Here is a 21624-nt window from a genome sequence, read left to right as displayed (position 1 = left end):
ATGCCAACGATATAAATGAACATAAACTAGACAATTGGAGTGTATAACAACAAATACTGGTATTATTCAGATACAGAACTGAGCTGACAAATTACATGGCTAGGAATCATTTCCTGTTGAGTGGATCATGCTATGGTATCCACATTGCTAAAGTATGGGCATTATTTTGCTAAGGATGATTACTGGGAGAGAAAGGCAAAGGAGACATTCTTTCCATAGTCTAGCTCACACAGCTGAGAAAGGAGACAGAAAACAGTCTGGCTTCACTTCAAACTTTTGGCAATATCTGAATATGCATGTTCAATCTGCTGGTCAGCGAGATATGTGTTTGTGAATTCATCCCGAGCATACGCATTGTTCAAGTACCTCCAGATGCCAGTCATTTCAGAAGGAAATTCAAAATCTCTGTATCTCTTGGCCACAATCTGAAAATGAAGAGGAAACAGTCAGAAAGGGAAAACCCACAAACGTAAGCAGTTACATCAGACAATCCATTCTTCTGAGGCGTGTAATATATTCTTTCTCAAGTTCCCATGTCATCCTACAGCCGTTCAAGCTGCCCAAGTTGTGATATGAGTTTGCAGGGGTGCACGCTGAGCGTGGGACTCAAAACAGAGGTGCTACACAACCATGCCCACCCATTCATCACAGATAGTCCTCATGACACGCTGGCATGAATTTGCTCTATTGTCTAGTTGCTCAGTCATGTTCAACTCTTTTGTGACCCCATGGACTATAGCCCACCAGGCTCCTCTGTCCATGTGATTTCCCTGGCAGGAATACTAGAGTGGGTCACTATTTCCTTCTCCAGGGGATCTTTCTGACCCAAGGATTGAACCCAAATCTCCTGTGTTAGTGGGCAGATTCTTTACCATCTGAGCCACTGGGAAGCCCTGAGCTTGCTCTGTAATCTGGTGGATTTCTCTCTGTGTTTTAGTAGTTTTCTCTCCCTGTGTTCTGCTGCTGGGTTATTTGGTGCCTAAAGATTCAGATGGCTTAGATGGTAAAGTGTCTGCTTGCAATTCAGGAGACCTGGGTTCGATCCCTGAGTCAGGAAGATCCCCTGGAGAAAGATGTGGCAACTCACTCCAGTATTCTTGCCTAGAGAATCCCATGAACAGAGGAGACAATCCATGGGATCACATAGATTTGGACATGACCAAGCGACTAACTTTCACTTTCAAAGGTTCAGGGTGGATCTTAGCTTAGATTGTACCAGGATCACTTTGAAGTGCCCTCTCTTTTTTTCTACTTGCTGAGCCTCACTTCTTAAAACCCCAACTACCTGGATATGTTACACCTGTGGATTTCCATCATTCTGCCCCCAAGAGGATCATTTCACTGTGGGTCTACCGTGTGCAGAGGGCAGATTCATGAACTGAAAAATCCTTATTCTCAAGAAAACAGTGGATGTAAGGATGGAGTAGCTATGAATGGATATCACGAAAACACAGCAGTGTGAGATGTCTCCTCTGGCTGGAGGGTGTCACTGGGAATTCATCACAAAGGAGGGTGTATCCTCTTGCAGATGGTATGAGTTCCCTGGAGTTGCCTTAACAAAGCACTACAACCGTGGGTGGCTTGAAACAACAGAAATGTCTTCTCCCACACTCTTGGAGGCCCACAGTCCAAGATCACAGTGTCAGCAGGGCCGGGCTCCCTCTGAAGCCTCCGGGGAAGGATCTGTTCCAGGTCTGTCCCTGTCTCTGGTTCATGGGAGCACAGCTCCAGCCTCCACCTGGCACTTTCCCTGTGTTGGTGTCTCTGGATCCAAATTCCCTTTTATAAGAACATCTGTCATGTTGGATTAGGGACCCATTATATTGCTGCTAATCAATTAACATGATCTCATCTTAACTAATTACAACTGCAAAAACTCTATTTCTAAATAAGATCAGTTTTGAGATTTGAGGAGTTAGAACTTGGGTCTAACTTAGATATGAATTTGGGAGGTCAAATACTTGGAAAGCAATGACAAACCTAGACAGCTTATTAAAAAGCAGAGACATTACTTTGCCAACAAAGGTCTGTCTAGTCAAGGCTATGGTTTTTCCAGTGGTCATGTATGGATGTAAGAGTTGGACCGTAAAGAAGGCTGAGTGCCAAAGAACTGATGCTTTTGAACTGTGGTGCTGGAGAAGACTCTTGAGAGTCCCTTGGATTGCAAGGAGATCCAACCAGGCAATCCTAAAGGAAATCAACCCTGAATATTCATTGGGAGGACTAATGCTAAAGTTCCAATACTTTGGCCATGTAATGCGAAGAGCCAACTCATTGGACAAGACCCTGATGCTGGGAAAGATTGAAAGCAGGAGGAGAAGGGGACGACAGAGGATGAGATGGTTGGATGGCATCACCTACTCAATGAACATGAGTTTGAGCAAACTCCAGGAGATAGTGAAGGACAGGGAAGCCTGGCGTGCTGCAGTCCATGGGGTCCCAAAGAGTTGGGCATGACTGAGCAACTGAACAACAATACTTGGAAGGACAATATTTCCCATTATATTGGCTCCTAGGATGTTTGGATGACACGAGTATGGAATCTGTCACCAATTAGAAGATCTTCGGGACTTATTTCTTAGATTCTGGAAGCTGGGAGCTAATGATGCACCAAGACAGGACCACATAACTTTTCAGAGAGCCGCCTAAATAATTATCTTTTACTTGAATTCACTGTTACTAAAGTTTAATGTCAAGACTCGTGCTTTTCTTTTGTTTGCGTTTTCCTGCTTTTGCTTTACCCAAACATTCTGAGTAAATTTATTACATATGTGCCTCTCATAAAGGTAAGCTTGTTTTATATCATATCTTATTAATATAACACTTTGTTTTCCAACTTCCTGTAAATAGTTTTGCATTTGTGTATGTGTGTGTTTCCCTCTCTGGTGGTTTGGAAGGTTTATGGTCTGTTTTAACTCTTCCAGTGGTGGTTGTTGCTTAGTTGCTAAGTTGGGTCTGACTCTTTGTGACTGCATGGGCTATAACCTGCCAGGCTCCTCTGTTCGTGGGATTTCCCAGGCAAGAATACTGGAGTGGGTCCAGTGGTTTCCTATATAACTTTAAATAATAAGAATTCTTTATTTCTTGATTTATCAACTATTCTTTGGTTGACCTCTACTTCCTCCTGATAATAAGTAAGGAAATTAGTATACTTACACTTCTTTTCATTTCTGATCTATTATCCTCCTTCCAATGGGGTGAAAATCGAAGTTTGCTGTATCTGATTCAGTCCTGTAGCTATAACTCCCACAGCTGTTTAATCTTAGTTTTGGTTTCAGATCTAGCACCAACCCTTTTATACCACACACCTTCTCCTGGATTCTTATTTTATCATCCTTTTTTATTATATCATCATATAGAAATTTTATTTTTACAAAATGGCTCAGGAGTGCTTATTCCATCATGACCAGAAGTCTAGGTAAAAGCAACAATTTACTTGGATATAAAATTCTTACATCACACATCCTTTCATTTAAACCTTTAACTATTGGCCGTGCTGGGTCTTCGCTGTAGCACACAGGCTTCTCTAGTTGCAGTGCATGGGCTTAGCTGCCCCAAAGCATGCGGGCTCTGAGTTCCCCAACCAGGCATCAAACCCCTGCATTGGAAGGTGGATTCTTAATCACTGGGCCACCAGGGAAGTCCCCAGTCCGTTAACTGTTAAAACACTGTTTTCTGGCTTTTAATGTGACCCTAGAATCCTGCAGAGAAGGGAATGGCAATCCACTCCAGTAGTTTTTTTTTTTTCTTTAATTGAAGGTTAATTGCTTTACAGAATTTTGTTGGTTTATGTCAAACCTCAATATGAACCAACCATAGGTATACATATTATCCCCTCCCTTTTGAACCTCCCTCCCATGTCCCTCCCCACTCCACCCCTCTCGGTTGATACAGAGCTCCTCTTTGAGTTTCCTGAGCCACACAGCAAATTCTGGATGGTTATCTATTTTACATACAATAATATAAGTTTCCATGTTACTCTTTCCATACATCTCACCCCCTCCTCCCCTCTCCCATGTCCATAAGTCTAGTCACTATGTCTGTTTCTCCATTGCTGCCCTGTAAATAAATTCTTCAGTACCATTTTTCTAGATTCTGTATATATGCATTAGATTATGATATTTATCTCTCTTCCTGACTGACTTCACTCTGTATGATAGGTTCATCTACCTCACCAGAACTGACTCAAATGCATTCCTTTAGATAGTTTAGTAATATTCTATTGTGTATATGTACCACAAGTTCTTTATCCATTAATCTGTCGATAGATATCTAGGTTGTTTCCATGTTCTAGCTATTGTAAACAGTGCTGCAATGAACAATGGGATACTTGTGCCTTTTTCAACTTTGGTTTCCTCAGGGTATATGTCTAGGAGTGGGATTGCTGGATCATATGGTGGTTTTATACCCAATTTTTTAAGGAATCTCCATACCATTTTCCATAGTGGCTGGATCAATTTACATTCCCGCCAACAGTGCAAGAGCATTCCCTTTTCTCCACAACCTCTCCAGCATTTATTGTTTGTAAGTTTTTTGATGATGGCCATTCTGACCCCTGTGAGGTGATATCTCATTGTGGTTTTGACTTGCATTTCTCTAATAATGAGTGGTATTGAGCATCTTTTCATATGTTTATTAGACATCTGTATGTCTTCTTTGGAGAAATGTCTGTTTAGGTCTTTTTCCCATTTTTTGATTGGGTTGCTTGTTTTTCTAGCATTGAGTTGTATGAGCTGCTTGTATATTTTGGAAATTAATCCCTTGTCAGTTGTTTCATTTGCCATTATTTTCTCCCATTCTGAGGGTTGCCTTTTCACCTTGCTTATACTTTCCTTTGCTGTGCAAAAGCTTTTAGGTTTAATCAGGTCCCACTTATTTACTTTTGTTTTTATTTCCGTTACTCTAGGAGGGGATCATAGAGATTCTTGCTTTGATTTATGTCATCACCACTCCAGTATTCCTGCCTGGAGAACTCCATGGTCAGAGGAGCCTGGCGGGCTATAATCCAGGGGGTTGCAAAGAGTTAAACACTTTCACCTCAAGTTAGAGAAATATGAGGCTAGTCTGAATGTCTCCTTTGTGTAGGTGGCCTCACCTTTTATTATTGTTACTATTATCATTATCATCTGGACACCCAAAGGGTTCTTTTTTATTGTCAAAGTTCAGTAACTTAACCAGTTATATCATAGCGTGTTGACTATCCAGGACAATATTTTTCTAAGCATGGATTGTTATTTAAAGTACATGTTCAGATCATATTTTAGTTCAAAACACTTTACCTTTGAGTCTTCTTTTTCCCCTTTCTTTCCTAATGGTCTCTTGTTCCTGATTATGTGCACCTGGATTCTCTCTAATCACCTTTACCTCTTCTTTTCCTTTTGATTTGAGATCATTTCCTCAGGCCGTATTCCAAATCCTTGATGAATTTCTGCAATGTCATTTTCCACCTCTTCCTACTCCTAATACAACTTCTAAGCAATTTCTGAAATTGTTTTGTCTTTAAGGCTTTTTTCAATTCTGTCCATTTCATTTCCATCCTCTTTGTGAGATTATATTTTTTGACACTTTGTGACTTGTCTTTGAGTGCTTTCTCCAAAGGTTCATGTGCTATGCTGAGTAGTTCAATCATGTCCAACTCTTTTGAGACCCCATGGACTGTAGCCCACCAGGCTCCTCTGGGAGTAAGGCCATGGGATTTTCACACAAGAATACCAGAATGGGTTGCTATTTCCTACTCCAGGACATCTTCCAAACTCAGGGATCAAACCCACATCTCCTGTGTCTTCTGCATTGCAGGTGGGTTTTTTACCTCCTAAGCCTCAGGGAAGAGTTCATGTTCTCTTTCATTTCTTTGAGGTTGTGGAAGTATCTGTCTGAAAAGTTTTTGGTTTTCTGGGCCAGTCTTAACCAGATAGGTGTTTCTCATCTGCCTTTTTCTCTTTTGTTCTGTTTAACCCTTCTCCTTCTTCTTTGTGATCATCTCTATACACAGAGTTCCCACTTGGATTCCTTTTGGTTACTAACCATCCTTTAATGGCCAGACCCATTGGACCTACTATTTGCTTAAAAACAAGGTGGAGAGCAATGGGAGTAAGGCCAGGCAGCAAGCAGACCAATTGGGTATTTATCCTCAAACACCCGCTCATCAAGGGGCTTCCCTGGTGGCTCAAATAGTAAAGAATCTTCCTGCAGTGCAAAAGACCCAGGTTCAACCCCTGGTCAGGAAGAGCCCTTGGAGAAGGAAATGATAGCCCACTCCAGTATTCTTGCCTGGAGAATTCCATGGACAGAGGAGCCTGGCGGGCTATAGTTCATGGGTCGCAGAGTCAGACACAACTGAGCAACTAACACTCTTTTTTCACCTGCTCATCAACCCCTGCTCTATACTCTGCCCAGGGGCACATGAGGGTCAAGATCAAAGTCAGGGTTAGTGCCTCCTCCACTCTGAGGCTCACGGATTAGGAGGAGGTCGCCATGGCTAAAAGTGATGCTGAGGTCATCTACAGTCTCTCTTCTGAGTGATTCCAAGCTTATTTCTTTTCTCTGCTCAGCAGTCACAAAGCAGAATGCCACTTTCTTTCTCTCCTCTCCTCCATCTCCCTTCCTTGTTCCTTTGGGTCAGGGGACAGTGGCAGAACACACAGGTGGCACCTCTGAACAGTTTCACCTTCACCTCTGCCTCCACAGAGATCTCATCTCCATAGGGCTGGTCCCTGCCTCTCTTGGCCCACTCGTTGCTCTGTTCTCAAACAAAGAAGCTTGGGTTGGGCACTTCAAGGCTGAATTATTTACTTTTACAGACATCTGAACCTTGCCGAAGATCTAGAGAAGCTAGTGTCTAAGTCTTTGAGTTGGTGGTCCATCCTTTTCTAATTTTACAAAAGGTGGAGAGGGACTTCCCCGGTGGTCCAGTGGCTAAGACTCTGAGCTTCCAATGCAGGGGGTGCAGATTCAATTCTTGGATGGGGAAGGTCCCAGGTGCTATGTGATGCAGTCAAAGAGAAATTAAAAGTGGAGATAATGCTTTATATTTTCAGAATGTTTTTGCTGGGTTTCAGGACAGGAATAGATTATGAAGTCCTCTTTTCTCTCATTGTCTTACCATAAATTCCTGTAGAATGATTCTCATTGCCTTTCAGAAATGCTCCATCCTGGAAAATTATTAAACTGCTGGGTATTTTGAGTGCTAAGTGACTTTGAAGATTTTGCAGTTAGGTCTTCTATTGGAGCCGTGGACTGCTTTATTTTACTCTGAAGTTTATCCCCTCTACTGACATTTTTTTTTTTTTCATTTATTTTTATTAGTTGGAGGCTAATTACTTTACAACATTGTAGTGGTTTTTGTCATACATTGACATTAATCAGCCATGGATTTACATGCATTCCCCATCCCGATCCCCCCTCCCACCTCCCTCTCCGCCGGATTCCTCTGGGTCTTCCCAGTGCATTTTACATTATAAACAGTCTCTTTTTATAGGAGCTAAACAAGTGGCAACTGATCTGTGTATGTATGTATGTATGTATGTGTGTACATACATGTCTTTCTCTTGCCTTCCCTAAACTCCATGTGCTTCTGTGATGTTACACTAGTCATAGCAATGATGAGAATACGTTTAATAAAGGGACTAAACCAGACACAATGACATAAATAACCTGTTGGAAAATGGCTCTCAAATGTCCAGTTTGGATAATCACCAGTGTGGCAGGCTTGAGGGATTGAGATGCTGTCATGAAATTTTACACGTCAGAGTACTGGCAGAGTTATTAAAAAGAACATTCACTTGGAAGATCAGCAGCATCTTCAAGACTTAGCTTTCAGGTTGGTGCCCTTTGAACACATCAGGGAAGAGAGAAGAAAGAGGATGAATGGGACAAGGCTTGGAATGGAGTGGGGAAGGAAGAGAAAGGCAAAGAATGACTAGAGTAACGGGCTGGCCAGTCACCCACAGGACAGCCATGCCACAGACTGTGGGAACCTAATTTGTAAATTTCTAAATGCCAAATTAGTCATGTATGGATGTGAGAGTTGTACTATTAAGAAAGCTGAGCACCAAAGAATTTATGCTTTTAACTGCGGTGTTGGAGAAGACTCTTGAGAGTCCCTGGGACTGCAAGGTGATTCAACCAGTCCTTTGTAAAGGAAATCAGTCCTGAATATTCATCAGAAGGACTGATGCTGAAGCTGAAACTCCAATACTGTTGACCACCTGATGCGAAGAACTGGCTCATTGGAAAAGACCCTGATGCTGGGAAAGGTTGAAGGCGGGAGGAGAAGGGGATGATAGAGGATGAGATAGTTGGATGGCATCATCGACTCAATGGACATGAGTTTGAGTAAGCTCTAGGAGTTGGTGAAGGACAGGAAGCCTGGCGTGCTGCAGTTCATGGGGTTGCAAAGAGTCGGACACAACCGAGTGACTGAACTGAACTAAAATGCCAAATAAATGCGTTATTAGAACACAAGTTCCTTGATTTGTATTTCCCTATGTCTTCTCTCCCATGTCCCTATCCTTATACCAAGGACCTAGTTCTGGACCTGGTATGATCTGAATAATAAGGATGCCTCTGAACAAGGATTGGGCTTCTTCCTGGGAATCTAGGGACACTGAGGACTATGGGCATACCAACAGTGATAATGATACAACAACTAACAGCTGTGAGTGACAGCCAGACTGGGGCACTTCAGAGAACAGCCATAACTAAGGAGTCCAAGGGTGGGGTCATCTGCTTCTGAATTTCAGAGTCACCCCCAGAAGTTCTGATTTTAGTAAGTCAGGGGCTAAATTGAGGGGTTTACATTTCTAAAAGGGCTTCCCTGGTGGCTCAGTGGTAAAGAATCCACCTGCAATGCAGGAGATGTGGGTTCAGTCCCCAGGTCAGGAAAATCCCCTGGAGGAGGGCATGGTAACCCACTCCAGTAAACTTGCTGGGAAAATCCCATGGACAGGAGAGTCTGAGGGGCTGTAGTCCATGGGGTCACAAAGAGTTGGAGATGACTGGAGCCCCTGAGCAGGCCCTTTTCTAAATTAGTAGGCACAATTCTTATGCCTACTAATGTTGGAGAACCACTGGTCTAGGGAATCTTTAAACCCTCATTATACATGACCAGCGACTCTTATTTCATGTTTGATCACCTGGGAAAACAGGCTGCCACATGTAGTCCAGCCGAGGAGCTGTCAGCTGCTCGCCAGCTGTAAGGGGTCTGTGTTAAGAGCCAACCTCCTCTCTTGTCTCAGGGTTAGGCTTACTCTTCCCATCACCAACAATTGACTGAGTTCATTTTGTTTTTCAAGGTTAGCTCAGTTTTTTGGTTGTTGTTTTTGTTTTTGGCCTGCACTGCTCAGCTTGCAGGATCTTGGTTCCCCATCCAGGGATTGAACGCAGGCCACCCCAGCAAAAGTGCTGTGTCCCAACCATTGAACCACCACCAGGGAATTTCCTGAGTTCACATTTTAATCCTCGCAGATTCCACACACCACCTCCAAGACTGGAGTTATAATCAATCTATTCCCTCAAGTTGCTTTCACATAGCTTGTCTTTAGGTTGTGAGGGTTAAGTCTGGAAAACAGAAGCTTTGAGGATGGAGGGATGAGAGCCAAGCTCTCAGACACTTTATGAGAACCCCCAAGGAACACCTGAGAACAGCATTCACAGATCTCAGACTTGGGGCTTGGCTACCACAAACAGCAACAAGCTAGACTTTAAATTCAAGAGCCCGTGTTTTAGATTGTCTTGGCAAAACACACACACTCACACAAGTCAAAACAAAATGAAACAAAGCCCCATTCATTTATTCAGCACCTGAGGTACGAGGAAGGACAAACCTTAATAACATGGAGCTTGGGTAAGAGGTTGTAGTCAGCCAACGTGAGCTCACTGCCATCCAGGAACTTCCTTCCAGAAATAGCAGCTTCCTCGGTACTGTAGGCATCTATCTCATCAGGCGGGAGGCTGTTCACATAACTATCCAGCTTCTTCAGGGCCTTTAATAGATTCCTTTCATAAACTAAAATAGGAAGGCAGAAAACAACTAAGATGAGCCATGGAAGTCCATGTCTCCTCTGTCTTCGTTGTTGTTCAGTCATCCAGTCGTGTCTGACTTTTTACGATCACATGGACTGCAGCACGCCAGGCTTCCCTGTCCTTCACCAACTCCCAGAGCTTGCTCAAACTCATGTCCATCAAGCTAGTGATGCCATCCAACCATCTCATCCTCTGCCATCCCTTTCTCCTCCTGCCCTCCTCTCTCTAGATATCAAAAAAAAAAGAAAAAGAAGTTTGTCCCTTCCCTCCTGAGACATGGCCAGTGAGTGTTAGAGAGTCAGGAAGGAGACAGGTGGGTTTATGAGATCTAAATAAAAAATTCCTTCTTCTTGGAAAATAATTCTTCTCTCTATACAACACTGCTGCTTCTATAACTCATTCATTTATTCAAAAATGTATGTGGAGAAACTTTCATGGTGGGCATCACCGACTCAATGGACATGAGTTTGGGTAAACTCCAGGAGTTGGTGATGGACAGGGAGGCCTGGCGTGCTGCAGTCCATGGGATCACAAAGAGTCGGACACAACTGAGTGACTGAACTGAACTGAATGGTTAAGACTCTGTGCTTTCCAGGTGGGATGGGGTGGGAGGTGGGAGGGAAGCTCAAGAGGGAGGGGATGGGTATATACCTATGGCTGATTCACGCTGATGTATGGCAGAAACCAACACAATATGGTAAAACAATTATATTCCAATTAAAAATAAATAAACTAAAAAAACTCCACATTTCCAGTGCAGGGTCAGGGAACTAAGATCCCACATGCCACACCATGTGACCAAAACATTTTTTTAAAAATTAAAAATTAAAAAAAAAACCTTTATGGAAATCATATAGTGAAGGAAGCAGCAATAGAAGGTTCATTCAACCTGAATTCCACAGGAGAGCAAGGAATCACTGGTGGTGATGATTTTCTCCTAAAAATGTCCTTTCCTGGACAATCTCTAGAAAATCTCTGAAACCCATGTGCAAGCTCAGAGTGGGAGGTACTTTTTCTTTATTTCTATACACAGGTCCCTCCCCACTGTGCAGTGAGTCAGAATTCCCCAGATCTTACAAGAAGCCACACCAGAGGTAGAATGGAAGTCCATGGAGAAAACAGAAAACAAGAAGATGGGAGGGACTCACTCTCGTTTGCATCCTTCTTGGTGTTTTCTATAAATGCTGAAAACTTGGCAAACACCTCATTTCCAGCAGAGTTAGATTCAGGGTGTTGGGTCCCCAGCTCAGGGTACCTTGAAAAGTTCAAAGTGGGAGTATCACAGATCAGCAATGTTTGAGTTGGGAGAATACAAAGCAGGAGGGGAAGAAATGCCTTTCTCTGAGCAGATATAAAAATGAAAACTGCTCCTTAAATGTTTTCCTAATCTTTCCATCTTCAAAGTTGGGAGCAACACTGTCCAGGAGTAAAGCAGTGGACGGATCGTTCTCATCCTGGGACAGAGGGCCCCCTGGCCTTGCTGGTCTGGGTTCTTTCCCTCCTGAAATAAAGATGATGAACTAGAGTGTTCCATTGCAGGCCCAACCTGCTGCAATGCTGCCTGTAACACACGCTCCCAACCCGCCAGCAGAAGTGGGCCCCCCAGGTGACATCGGCCCACTTCCTCCACACTTCCTGCCATCAAACCCTAATTGCCACATGGCAGGTGCAGAGTAGAGAAGTCCCAGCCACCTAGACTCAGGGCACACCAGGGTACAGCTTAGGAGGTAAGCGCCATGGCCACAGAAAACCAACACCCAGCGCCAAGAGCTTTAGAACTGTCTGTGAACAGGGAAAAGTTACAACTGAGTTGCCAACATTGGTTTTGATGAGGTCCACCTTTTGGGAGCCAGTTTCTCCTCTAAGAACTCCTCGATCTTATTCACATCTGTCTTGACTTCACTGTCAAAAAAGTCATGAAAGGTGGGTTGGTGCTGGGAGCCAAGTTCTGCAGGTCCGCAGGCTTCCTGAGCAGGGGGGAAGGGCAGTGCCAGGGTTGGGATCATTGCCAAGGCTTAACCATGCCACCCCCAACACACACACCAGTGGAAGAAAAACCACCCTTGAGAATTTCAAAGGCAACTGGGAGTTTACAAACTGTCCTACTGGCAAGGAAAGTGTGGCCTTTTATCTGGAGACAGGGCTGAAAAGTTAACCCTTTCCAGTGTTATCAGTCAGGAGAGGGGCTCAGGCAGGCTCCAGAGAGGGTCATGGCTGACCAGTCACTGGGCAGGCGGGCTCCTCCCGGTTCCCCTCCTCCTACTCCTTCTAGGTTACTTCTGACCCCATCCTGTAATGACTTCATGGCCCACGTACGCCTGCTCCAATCTAGGGTCCTGACCCATGGTGGACATGCCCAGGACAGGGCCCATGGGTCCTAGGAGGGTGCATGTGTGTGCCTGTGTTTCTGTCTGTGTGTCCCCGTCTGTGGGTGTGTATGTGTGTGTCTGTGTGTCTGTGTCTGTATGTCTATGTGTATGTGTGTGTCTCCATCTGTGTGTGTGTGCGTGCACACGCCTGTATTTCTGTGTCTCTGTGTGCCTCAGTGTGTGTCTGTCTCTGTGTGTCTCTGTCTGAGTGTGTCTGTGTGTGTGTCTGTATTTGGGTCTGTGTACGCGTCTGTGTCTGTATGTCTGTGTGTATGTGTGTCTCCATCTGTGTGTGTGTGCACGTCTGTGTGTCTGTCTCTGTGTGTCTCTGAGTGTGTCTATGTGTGTGTCTGTATTTGGGTCTGTGTACGTGTCTGTGTGTATGTGTGTCTCCATCTCTGTGTGTGTGTGTGCGTGCACACGCCTGTGTTTCTGTGTCTCTGTGTGCCTCTGTGTATGTCTGTCTCTGTGTGTCTCTGTCTGAGTGTGTCTATGTGTGTGTCTGTGTGTGTGTCTGTATTTGGGTCTGTGTACGCGTCTGTGTCTGTATGTCTGTGTGTATATGTGTCTCCATCTGTGTGTGTATGCACCGACCTGTGTGTCTGTGTCTCTGGGTGTGTCTGTCTCTATGTGTCTCCATCTGTGTGTGTGTCTGTCTATGTATGGGCCTGTGTCTGTATGTCTGTGTATCTGTGTGTCTCCATCTGTGTGTGTGCATGCGCACGCCTGTGTGTCTGTGTCTCTGTGTGCCTCTGAGTGTGTCTGTGTGTGTGTCTGTATTTGGCTCTGTGTATTTGCCTATGTCTATGTGTATGCGTGTCTCCATCTCCGTGCCTGTGTGTCTGTCTGGGTGTTTCTCTGTGTGCCTGTGTGCACAGGGAACTGGGGACAATTATTTCAATACTGCAGAAACCTGGTCTTATCTTTTCAAGTCCACTGTTGTCACATTAAATAGAACACCCTTTAGCCAGTGAATCACAAAGAGACTCTGAGAAAATGGGCAATTTCCAATACTCTCACCATCGCAGCCAGCCTGCAAATGGAAGAGATCTTTATCAGAGCCAGACTCACAATTACAAAAGCCAGACTCTGCTCTGCATGCACACAAAATCATGGTGAATGTATGTTAAGAGTAACGATGCCGTAAGTAGTCTTGTGAGGTCCCTTCCCCCAGCCTCCAAGTGGGAGGTGTGGGCGGGGAGGACACACACACACTCACTGAGCTTTCTACCTTCTTCCATCTCCTCACCACTTCCTGCCATTTGGAGCCTCTGAATAGCACTTCTCAGAGGGAAAGAGCAGCCAGAGGGAACCCCCTTTATTACTAAAGGCGGAAAAGGAAAGACATACTCTTCCCCTCCCTCCATCTCTTGATCCTCTTTAGAAGAGACACACCTCTCTTGCCAGGATGATCATTTGCAAAAAAGACCAGCAGGCTCTCCCACCAGGAAACGATCCCCAGCATTCTCTACTGTTTCCATCTCTGGAATGAGGACTGGTTCCTATGAGTTCTAGGACCCTGGAACACTATAAATGTTTAGGTCTCCTCCTCCACTGGGGAGCATTTGTACTTAGATGGCAGATTGTTCACAGTTGATATGGAAGGTAGGAAGACAGGTGGGAGCAATGTCTCCCTGATGACCCGAGCAGGTCACATCCACACACACGTGCCCGGGCGCAGGCACAGAACACTGAGCAGACATGCTCCCTTCCAGGGCTTCCAGGAGAAAAGAAAGGAAGATGTTAGAGAAGAGAGGGGAGCCGTAGGCTTCATCCTGCTGGGGCAGTTCCCAAACTCTTCTTTCTCCTCCCATCTTTCTCCACCCAACAAGGTTATACTGCTAACAAAATGCTGGAATCCCAGAAAGACCAGGAGATTCAGCTGGGCTCCGAAGACAGAAATGGCCATATTTAGCCCAGGAAGTCCATTTATGCCATCTGCAGTTCAAAGGGAGTTGAGAGGAAAGCACTGAATCTATAACCTGAATAACAGAAAGGGAGAGAGTCAACTGCTGGTTTGAGAATTGAAGAAAGGAGAAAAGATAGATGCCTCAAGAAAATTGGACATCTTAAGAAATTTTCAGAGGTGGTTCTCTGGCATGAAGTTCTTAAGTCACTTGGAGAGACTGTTCATAACAAGCTGTTCTTACAAATGAAGATTTGATAAGAGACCCCAAACTCAGTTTTAAAAAAGACTTGATCACCCTCTTCATAAAGACAAAGACCAGATGGCCAACAAGCACATGAAAAGGTTCTTAACATCATTAGCCAACAGGGCAATGCAAGTTACAACCACAAACAGATTCGACTACACACCTACCAGAATGGCTAAAATGAAAAGCTCAGACAATATAAAGTGTGGATGGGAATGTGGAGTAGTGGACTCCCCAACCACTGCTGGTGAGAGTGCAAATTGGTACAACTACTTCAGAAAACTGTTTGGCAATTATTTACCCAAAATAAACATGCATTTATGCTATGACATAGCAATTCTACTCCCAACAGAAATGAGTGTTAGGGGCACAAAAAAGCACTTAAATGAATATTCTTAGAGGCTTTAGTGTCATAGCTAAAACCTGGAAACAACTCAGACACCACCAAGAGTAGAATGGATGAATAAATGATAGTATAGTCATATACAGGCTTCCCAGGTGGCACTAGTGGTAAAGAACCTGCCTGCCAATGCAGGAGATGTTAAGAGACGTGGCTTCGATCCCTGGGTTGGGAAGATCTCCTGGGGAAGGGCACAGCAACCCACTCCAGTCTTCTTGCCTGGAGAATCCCATGGACAGAAGAGCCTGGCGGGCTACAGTCCATGGGATCACAAAGGGTCAGACACGACTGAAGCAACTTAGCACACAGACTCATATACTACCCCACACTACACCACATACACTACACCATACACTCACACACTACACCATACACTCATACCACGGTAGAAAAAAAAAAATAGCTATTAGCTATTACTACAAACCACAATGTGGATGAATCTCACACACGTAATGTGGAGGGAAAGAAACCAGACTCAAAAGAGTCCTTTAGGAGAGTCCAGTGTAGGTGAAGTTCAAACACAGGAAAACTGTGTGATGGGAATCAGAAGAACAGTTGCCTTTGGAAGCTGGATATTGTCTGGAAAGGGTGGGAGGAGACCTTAGGGTGGGGGAAATATTCTATAGCTTGAGTTGGGTGGTGGCTATGTGGTGGGTATACTCACTTTGACAAAGTCTTAATTAAAGTTTGTTTCCTTTACTGCATGTTTTACTCCAATTAAAAAAAAAAAGAAGAAGCAAAAGTATTAATTTAAAAAAGAGTCAGATTCAGTGGGTCTTGTATGAGGTCCAGAAATCTGAATTTTTAACAAGTTTCCCAAGGTACCATAATGCTGGCAGTCCAGGGCTTCAGCCCCACCTTGGACAAGAAATAAGGCTGGCCCAGTGTTATGGTCAATGCATAAGACAGAATGGTTTGAACCACACCCCAATGGACGATCTGTTAAGAAGGTTCTTGCAAGAACTTCTAGCTGATAAATCCAGCTGCATAAGTGTCAAGATAATGGGTGAAGTTAAATATACATGAGGAGGCACCAATAGTCCCCTGAGCTCAGGGCACTGGCTTCACCCCCTCCAACTCCTCCAGTTCTCTCTTCCCCCCTCTAGCGCTTATGAGCAGGTCCACCTGGTGTTTCCAATGGTCATGCACGGATGTGAGAGTTGGACCATAAAGAAGGCTGAGCACCGAAAAATTGATGCTTTCAAACTGTAGTGCTAGAGAAGATGCTTGAGAGTCCCTTGGACAGCAAGGAGATCCAATCAGTCCATCCTAAAGGAAATCAACCCTGAATAGTCACTAGAAGGACTGATACTGAAGCTGAAGCTGCAAAACTTTGGCCACCTGATACGAAGAACTGACTCATTGGAAAAGACCCTGATGCCAAGAAAGATTGAAGGTGGGAGGAGAAGGGGATGACAGAGTATGAGATGGTTGGATGGGATCACTGACTCCCTGGACATGAGTTTGAGCAGACTCTGGGAGATGGTGAAGGACAGGGAAGTCTGGCGTGCTGCAGTCCTTGGAGGGGCAAAGAGTCGGACCTGACTGAGTGACTGAACAGTTTGGTGTCTGTGATAGATTAGGGGTGTGATAGTTAGGACCCCTGCAGAAGGCCCTCTGGCTGCCTGAGGCCACACCCTGCCTGGGGGACCCATAGCCTCATGGCCATTTTGAAGGCTGCCCAGTCTCCTCTTGGCTATGTCCTGGAGCAAGCATCAGCGCAGAACTCAGTTACATAAAACTCTGAGCAGCGTGTTGCTGGGAATCCCTCCTAAATCATGGTGCTGTCTTAACCACTGCAGGTTTGGGCAGAGTCACGCCAGAAAAGGGGGCGAAGGAGGAGATGAAAGTTCAGGGACACAAAGGCACGTATTTTGGCCAGTCCTGACTTGTTCCACAGCTTCTAAACCTCTTATTTTTATAGTGGTTACACTAAGCTCAGTCAAGCCTGAGATACGTTCTGCAGAGTCAGGCCATTGTGTTTTTCCTGCTCTCTTGTGTCTCTAACCTCGGGAATCCTCTTATAACTCTATGTTGAACAGGGCAAGAGCCCCGAGGAGCTGGGGCATCTTGGTGAAACACACTTTGACCAAGAGCCCCATGCCTGGGACCCACTGCTTTCTGCCTTGGCGTCTGGAGAACGGCCACCCTGCACAGGTCTCTCTGCTTCTCTGCTCTGTCTCTTTCATGGTCTCAAACTCAAGCCAGTGTTTTCCCTTGAAATTGTTCTCAGCTTTTCCTGAACCCTGGCAGCTCCTTCTTAAGGAGAAACAAAAAGGGAGGGAGGAGCAACTCATCTTTTAAAACCTAAAAATGGCTTGTGTCATCCAACCAGGTAAAAACTTCACCTTCTTAACAGGTTCCTTCCCAGAACTGGAACTGGGGCTTAACACAAGACCTGGAAGGTGGAATGATGGTCTGCAAGGCACAACACCCACAGCTCAGAAAGTAGTGATGAAGGCTGCCTTCGTACATTTCCCACCCACGTGACCATCAAACAGAATTGTTCCGACCCAGCTCAGGCACTGGTCTGAAGGCTGTCAGGCATTTTAGAAGAAGAATCAGCCAGCTGCCATGACTGCCCATAAAAGAGGATTTACATATCCAGTGTTGCCTCATCTTAAATTGCTCTAAAAAAAAAAAATTTTTTTTTTCTGTCTCAGTCTGTTGTAAATGAGGAGGTTACGGGAACATGGTGGGAGTGACTAGGACGCCTTGCTGCCTGATTTTATTACTTTAATGTGCTTCAACGCCAGGATGTGCCAGCAAAAATAAAGGCAAAGATACACCATCTCCACCGCCCATTATTGGGCAACACCGAGGGAGTATCGCCCTGGTCACGGTCATTACCAGACGAGATGATGGGATAAACACACAGGCATTAGGGGTGAATAACTGACACCGTTGCCATAATTAGGACGTTTTATCATACGCAGTTTTATTTTCCGATGGTGATAATTCTCTCAGGCTAATTACACTCTGGGCTAAGTTTTCTCAGCAGAGTTCTCAGCCTACGGGGAAATTTTTGTATGTATAAATTTCTGATAAAATCAAATTAGGCAGTTTGAGAGATCAGAGTGTCTTTTCATTTCCAGTGAAGACCCAAGCACTTGGATAACCCAGATTCATAGGTCTGCCTTTCAAAATGCAACATTTCTGAGCGCCTACGACGATGATCCTTCTCAAAGAACAGCATTGGTGCCTCTGACATGTTCTGAGAAATTTCGTTTGCCCCGGCGCCCATCTGCGGCATTGGAGAACATTGGTAATTCTGCTGAGTCCTGGCCTGGGCCCACCTCCCACCTCACAGCCAGAGGTGTAAAGGTTCAAATGTCACTACAAAGGTCAGCAGGTCTTCAGACCGGAACCTACTCCCACCTACTCTTTGCACACTTAACTCCATTTAGAAAATTTGCGGAGGAGCATTTTGTTAAATTTCCTTTCACTGCTTTTTGCTTCCGGCCAATGACCTTTCCAAGGCTGGGGTGGAGGGACATGTAAGGAGCACCACCCACCCCCACCGGCCACTAAAGTCACTCCTACTCCCCACGGCTTTTGAGGGACTGCCCCCCCCCCCCAGCCCCACCTGAAAAATGGATGATGACCCTCCCACCAGAACAGGTCATGCACCCACCACCTGAATCCTCGCCTTCAGGGTCACGACCCTCTTTCTAGAAAATTCCATGAAAGCCTAAAGGGTAAACACATTCTGTGAAGGAAGCATTTTCCTTACTCCATGTAAAGGTCATGAAAAAACAATTGGTGGGGAGGGGGGGGGGGAACTTCCCTGGTGGGGCAATGGATGAGAATCCACGTGCCAATGCTGGGGACATGGGTTCGATCCTTGATCCAGGAAGATCCCACATGCTTGAGAACAACTAAGTGCATGTGCTACAACTATTGAGCCCAGGGGCCGCAAATACTAAAACCCGTGCACCTAGGACCGTGCTCCACAACAAAGAGTAGCCCCCACTGTCACAGCTAGAGAAGACCTACTGCAGCCAAAATAAATAAATTATTTAAAAAAAAAAAAAAACAGTTCAAGGGTGGAGGGAAGATAAAGCAAGAGGCAATAAACTGAAAGTACTCTGTCCCCTTCCTGACAACTGGCTTTCCACCAAGGAGATGAGAGTGAAAAATGTTAGTTGCTCTATCATGTCCAACTTTCTGTGACTCCATGGACAGTAAAGCCCGCCTGGTTCCTCTGTCCATGGAGCTCTCCAGGCAAGAATAGAATTTTTATCTCGTCTGCAGGAAAAGTGTTCCTGTCCTGGAGAAACGCGGGAGGGATCCAGGGGGCAAACAGCTAATGTGGTTGACTACATCCCAGGGATCCAGAGAAAATCAGTGTGTAATGATGGATGTGAAGTGAAGTGAAGTCCCACCACTTCATGGCAAATAGATGGGGAAACAGTGGAAACAGTGGCTGACTTTATTTTGGGGGGCTCCAAAATCACTGCAGATGGTGACTGCAGTCATGAAATTAAAAGATGCTTACTCCTTGGAAGGAAAGTTATGACCAACCTAGACAGCATATTAAAAATCAGAGACATTACTTTGTCAACAAAGGTCTGTCAAGTCAAGGCTATGGTTTTTCCAGTAGTCATGTATGGATGTCAGAGTTGGACTATAAAGAAAGCTGAGTGCAGGAGAATTGATGCTTTTGAACCATGGTGTTGGAGAAGACTCTTGAGAGTCCCTTGGACTGCAAGGAGATCCAACCAGTCCATCCTGAAGGAAATCAGTCCTGAATATTCTTTGGAAGGACTGATGCTGAAGCTGAAACTCCAATACTTTGGCCACCTCATGCAAAGAGTTGACTCATTGGAAAAGACCCTGGTGCTGGGAGGGATTGAGGGCAGGAGGAGAAGGGGACGACAGAGGATGAGATGGCTGGATGGCATCACCAACTCGATGGACATGAGTTTGAGTAAGCTCCGGGAGTTGGTGATGGACAGGGAGACCTGGCGTGCTGTGGTTCATGGGGTCACAAAGAGTTAGACACTACTGAGCAACTGAACTGAACTGACTGAATTTTGGACGATGTTCCCAACATTCTGGGGAGGACTTGCTGCTGTTTAGTTGCTCAGTTGTGCCCAACTCTTTGTGACCCTGGGGACTATAGCCCACCAGGCTGAATAAAATGAGTAGCTGATCTGAAGAGGTGAGAGTCAGAACACTGATGTGAGAGGCCATGGCAGCCTCTAAAAACAGTGCTCCCCTGAGAAGAATGATGTGGTCAAAGGGCTGGTCAGGATTCTCCTCTGTTGGCAGCTGGCTCAGTGGAAGGCTGGAGACAACACAGCCAGAGAGAAACAGCTGCAGGCAACTGGATGGGAGCCGACTCTCCACTCCAAGACCCGCCTGCACACTCCCATGAACTCCTCCAGAGTCCTCTGCAGGAAGCCCGATGGCCTCACGTGCTTTGCAGCCTGGCGATCGAACCTGCCTTGCATGGCCAAGGGCAGAGATCCTGGACAGGCAGCCCTCCTGTGACCTTGGTTCCCCCACACACACCATCTTATGACTGATGCCAAGCATGGATGGGCACCCCTCCTGACAGGTGGGAGCTATAAACTCAACCCCAGGAGGGTGAGAGGCTGACTACCATGAGCTCGGGGTGCTGGTAAAGAGAAACGTGGGTTCTGTGTCTGCATGTGCACCCCTAGACCCCAGCCTAAATCCACCCTGTCCACCTGCCATTAGGAGTGACAGCTGGGAGACACTTCTCGTAGGTCTTTTCTTGCTCCCAATGAAGCAGGCGGGAGGGCCAGGATCTCCCTAACCATCCACACAGCCAGTGTCTGGAGCCAGACACCCGTCTTCCTTCAGTTGGCTTAGTTCCAGGCCCACAGTAAACACTCCTTGCATGAAACATTAAGGGCCTGAATCCCGTGGCTCCAGGCACAATCAGTTGATGACCCTCTGAAACAGAAGACCTTGAGTACTCAAGTATCTTCATAGCTTCCTAAGGGACATATTTTCTTCTTAGGAATGGAGGAAATTTCTCCCATTTTTGAGCCATTCTTTTATGACAATTCTACAAAATTTCATGTAACTTTATATATTTAAAAGGCACAGTTTTGTAAATATTTATATATTTACATATATTACAAATATTCCACTTGTTTGATTTTGAATTGTCAAGTATTCTGGTTTTTTTTTGGGGGGGGTATGTTTTATTATACTTTGTTAAAAAAGGAAAAATTGTACATCTTTGGAATGCTTGTTTGAGTAAATCTAATGTACTGAAAATAAAAATTGAAAAAAGGAAAAGAAGCTCACAGTGTCTCACGACTAAGAGATCACCCAAGGAGAGTGACAGCATGCAACAAGAGTGGAAGAGAAAAGGTGAGGTGGGAGGGGGAGGGGAGATAGAGAGGCGGGAGGAGTGGGGGAGAAAGAAAGAAAAGGAGAGGGGAGGGGGGTGGGAGGGGATCAGAACACGAAGCACTCAGGTCATGGGCAGCAAAGTCTTCCCAAAGCCTCTTGGACGTGAGGTTTAACTTAAAAGGCAAAATTTAAATCAATCTGAAACTTCCTGGTTTTGAATAATCTGTACATTTGAAAAAATGTATATACAATTCTTCCTGTTTGTCAAACATCTTGAAGTTTCCGTTGTGAGCAACATGCCTCTCTCGGAAGCAACATGGTCCAGGAGGATGGGTGTGGGGCCAGG

At 45.2% G+C, this 21624-nt stretch overlaps 1 protein-coding gene across 1 annotated transcript in view; it reads right to left on the bottom strand.

Annotated features, from left to right (window-relative positions):
• Window positions 1–263: 263 nt before the first annotated feature.
• The window catches only part of CLIC6 (chloride intracellular channel 6), a 67712-nt gene continuing 46351 nt past the window's right edge, over window positions 264–21624 (bottom strand). Inside the window, 6 exon segments of the mRNA XM_065942102.1 lie at window positions 264–425; window positions 9825–10006; window positions 11172–11278; window positions 11863–11933; window positions 11936–11986; window positions 13306–13442. Coding sequence (XP_065798174.1) covers window positions 264–425; window positions 9825–10006; window positions 11172–11278; window positions 11863–11933; window positions 11936–11986; window positions 13306–13442 — 710 coding nt within the window.

Source organism: Muntiacus reevesi, chromosome 8 (assembly GCF_963930625.1).
Source record: "Muntiacus reevesi chromosome 8, mMunRee1.1, whole genome shotgun sequence".
NCBI lineage: Eukaryota > Metazoa > Chordata > Mammalia > Artiodactyla > Cervidae > Muntiacus > Muntiacus reevesi.
Note: the sequence above shows the minus strand (reverse complement) of the source record. Positions and strands in the feature narration are given on the sequence as shown.